Source organism: Cebus imitator, unplaced genomic scaffold (genome assembly GCF_001604975.1).
Source record: "Cebus imitator isolate Cc_AM_T3 unplaced genomic scaffold, Cebus_imitator-1.0 Scaffold53, whole genome shotgun sequence".
Classification (NCBI taxonomy): Eukaryota; Metazoa; Chordata; class Mammalia; order Primates; family Cebidae; genus Cebus; species Cebus imitator.
The window spans coordinates 2,549,606-2,553,496 of NW_016107368.1; the positions used below are offsets into that span (position 1 = coordinate 2,549,606).

General features: G+C 45.5%; 1 protein-coding gene across 1 annotated transcript in view; it reads left to right on the top strand.

Moving 5' to 3' along the window:
- Nucleotides 1–3,891, top strand: part of INSR (insulin receptor) — a 159,571-nt gene that overhangs the window by 111,588 nt on the left and 44,092 nt on the right. The window contains exons 7-8 of the mRNA XM_017528197.2: nucleotides 776–902; nucleotides 3,387–3,637. Of these exons, the coding sequence (XP_017383686.1) occupies nucleotides 776–902; nucleotides 3,387–3,637 (378 nt within the window). The remainder of the gene's footprint in view (nucleotides 1–775; nucleotides 903–3,386; nucleotides 3,638–3,891) is intronic.

Genomic DNA, 3,891 nt, shown 5'->3' on the forward strand with positions numbered 1-3,891 from the left:
AAAAAAAAAAAAAAAAAAAATTGTAGTGCAAAGAGAGAGAACGAGGCTGGAGTGAGGTTTAGGAGTGGGTTTGCCTTCTGGGCAGAGAGCATTACTTAGATGCGTCTCTCCAATGTGTAATGATCTGCAGGCTCTCTAAACTCACTCCATGTGGGTTTATTTGCACTGGAGTTGCATCTCCTTCCATCTCATTCTTACAAGAAAATGTGCAAGGCAACATTCAGTTCAAGACCAGCCTGGCCAACAACATGGCAAACCCCTGTCTCTACTAAAAATACAAAAATAATTAGCTGCGCGTAGTGGTATGTGCCTGTAATCCCAGCTACTCTGTAGGCTAAAGTGAGAGAGAATTACTTGAAGCCAAGAGGAGGAGGTTGCAATGAGCCAAGACTGTGCCACTGCACTCCAGCCTGGGTGACAGAGCAAGACTCTGTCTCAAAAAAGCAAAAACAAAAACAAAAAAAATCACCCTTGAAAATCCGTTCTCCCAATGACTATTGGCCAGATGTCCTTGCGTGGCCACAGATTGCTCTTATTCAATTGAGTATCTGGCCAAGTAATTGGCTTACGTGAACGATCAAGTTGCAAAACTGGTTCTTGCCTTTGAATCTCCCCGGATTCACACTTAGCAAGGCACATGGGAAGGAGACCCGTAAGGGAATAGCAGACTGACCTCTCCCTTCTCACATACCCTCCAGGAAGTGAGGGGTCACATTCTTTGGTCTGAAATGATACTGAAATAACTCGCTTTTGCCTTTTGTTTTAAATTTTCCAGGTGAAAATGAATTAATTAAATTTTCTTCCATTCGGACAAGTTCTGACAAGATCTTGCTGAAATGGGAGCCATATTGGCCCCCTGACTTCCGAGATCTCTTGGGGTTCATGCTGTTCTACAAAGAAGCGTAAGTAGAAGAGTTAGACCCTGTGAAGGCGAGGGCCAACTAGCTCTGTGCTTGCTACATTTGTGCTCAAATCTGTCCCTCTCAGGTTCCTCTCTAGCTCCCTCCTCCTCTTGGAATGAATATCTTAGGTTCCGTTTTACAGTCTCACCAGTCGATGGTACTCAAAGTCAATGGTGTCCGCTTTTATCAAATGCCTGAAATGGAAGTAGATAGCTTTCCTGTAGAAACCCAGACAATATTCCTAGGGCACTATTCCATTGTGCCTTTCCTGTGTATGTCTCATCAGACATCCTTAGTAGCCAGGAGCTCAGCCTACTGAGTGGATGTTATCAAATGTATTGCTTATCTATTTTTCTTTCTTCCTTTCTTTCCTTTTTTTGAGACAGAGTCTTGTTCTGTTGCCCAGGCTGGCGTATAGTGGCATGATCTTGGCTTACTGCAACCTCTGCCTCCCGGGTTCAAGCAATTCTCCTGCATCAGTCTCTTGAGTAGCTGGGATTAGGGGCATGCATCATCACACCCGGCTAATTTGTGTATTTTTGGTAGTGACAGGTTTTGCCATGTTGGCCAGGCTGATCTCAAACTCCTTCAGGTGATCCTCCCACCTTGGCCCCTCAAAGTGCTGAGATTACAAGCATGAGCCATCACAGCTGGCCAGTAGTAAAATTAATAATAGTTCTGGCTGGGCATGGTGGCTCTCGCCTGTAATCCCAGCACTTTAGGAGGCCAAGGCGGGAGGATCACCTGAGGTCAGGATTTTGAGACCAGCCTAGCCAACATGGTGAAACCCTGTCTCTACTAAAAATACAAAAATTAGCCAGGCGTGGTGGTGGGTGCCTGTGATCCCAGCTACTCTGGAGGTTGAGACAGGAGAATCGCTAGAACCCGGGAGGTGGAAGTTGCAGTGAGCCAAGATTGGGCTACTGCACTCCAGCCTGGGACACAAAGAGCGAAACTCCGCCTCTTTCTCTCTCTCTCTCTCTCTCTCTCTCTCTCTCTCTCTCTCTCTGTGTATAAATATATATGTGTGTGTGTGTGTGTGTGTGTGTGTGTATGTATATATATATGTGTGTGTGTATGTATATGTGTATATATGTGTGTGTGTGTATATATGTGTATATATGTGTGTGTATGTGTATATATATATAAATATATATGTTTATATATATATATATATATATATATATAAAATAATTCAGCCGAGTGCAGTGGCTCATGCCTGTAATCTCAGCATTTTGGGAGGCTGAGGTGGGCGGATCATGAGGTCAACAGATCGAGACCATCCTGGCCAACACGGTGACATCCCGTCCCTACTAAAAATACAAAAATTAGCTGGGTGTGGTGGCACAGAAATTAGCTGGGTGTGAGATCACACCACTGCACTCCGGCTTGGGCAACCGAATGAGACTCCATCTCAAATAATAATAATAATAATAATAGTTCTAGTTCTCAAGATTTACTTGGTGCCTTGTTGAGAACTTACACACAGTCCCTCATGTAATCTTATCAATAACTTGTGAGTGAATTCCTGTTAGTATTATTACAGGTTTAATATGCCTAATCTGAAAATCTGAAATCTGTAATGCTCCAAAATCCAAAGCTTTTTGAGGGCCAACTTGATGCTCAAAGGAGATGCTCATTGGAGCATTTCAGAATTCAGGTTTTTAGATCAGAGATGCTAACCCAGTACAATGCAAATAAACTAGTAAAATGCCAATATTTCAAAACCCAAAAATATCCATAACCCAAAACACTTCTTAGCCAGGCGTGGTGGCATATGCCTGTAATCCCAGCTACTCAGTAGGCTGAAGCAGGAGAATTGCTTGAACCCAGGAGGCGAAGGTTGCAGTGAGTCAAGATAGCGCCACAGCACTTCAGCCTGGGTGACAGAGCGAGACTCTGCCTCAAAACAAACAAACAAACAAAAAGACTTCTGGCCCTAAGCATTTATTTATTTATTTATTTTGAAACAGTCTCCCTTTGTCGCCCAGGCTGCAGTGCAGTAGTGCGATCTCGGTTCGTTGCAACCTGTGCCTCCTGGGTTGAAGCGATTCTCCTGCCTCAGCCTCCCAAGTAGCTGGGATTACAGGCATACACCACCACACCTGGATAACTTTTGTATTTTTAGTAGAGACGAGGTTTTCACCATGTTGGCCAGGCAGTTTTGGAACTTCTGACCTCCAGTGATCCACCCACCTGGAGCTCCCAAAGTGTTGGGATTACAGGTGTGAGCCACCTCCGTGCCTGGCCAAGTCCCAAGTATTTTGAATAAGGGATGCCCAAGCTGTGTTTCATCATTGAGATGTCAGAGTTGGGGGTTCCTTTCTCTTTGGCTGTTCCCCAGTTATTTTTTTCTGGTGGCATAAGATTGTTGGGTGAATAGGATGTGACTCTATGGGATGTAACTTCCCGGGCCCCATCTGCACTGCACTCAGTGTGATGGTCTTGTCAGGGTAACCACCTTCTGCTGTTTTGTCTGGAAAGCCCCTACCAGAATGTGACGGAGTTCGACGGGCAGGATGCTTGTGGTTCCAACAGCTGGACGGTGGTAGACATTGACCCGCCCCAGAGGTCCAGTGACCCCACATCACAGAGCCACCCAGGATGGCTGATGCGGAATCTCAAGCCCTGGACCCAGTATGCTATCTTTGTGAAGACCCTGGTCACCTTTTCCGATGAACGCCGGACCTATGGGGCCAAGAGTGACATCATTTATGTCCAGACATCTGCCACCAGTGAGTGTGTCTTGGGAATGTGAATTTGTATGTGAATCGGACCTCTTGCTTTTAAGAGGCTGACACAATGAGGTTGTTTAAAATGATCCTTGATGTGGTTATTCGCTTTTTTTTTTTTTAGATGGATTTTCACTCTTGTTGCCCAGGCTGGAGTGGGAGGGCGTGATCTCGGCTCACCGCAACCTCCGCCTCCCGGGTTCAAGTGATTCTCCTGCCTCAGCCTCCCGAGTAGTTGGGATCACAGGCATGTGCCA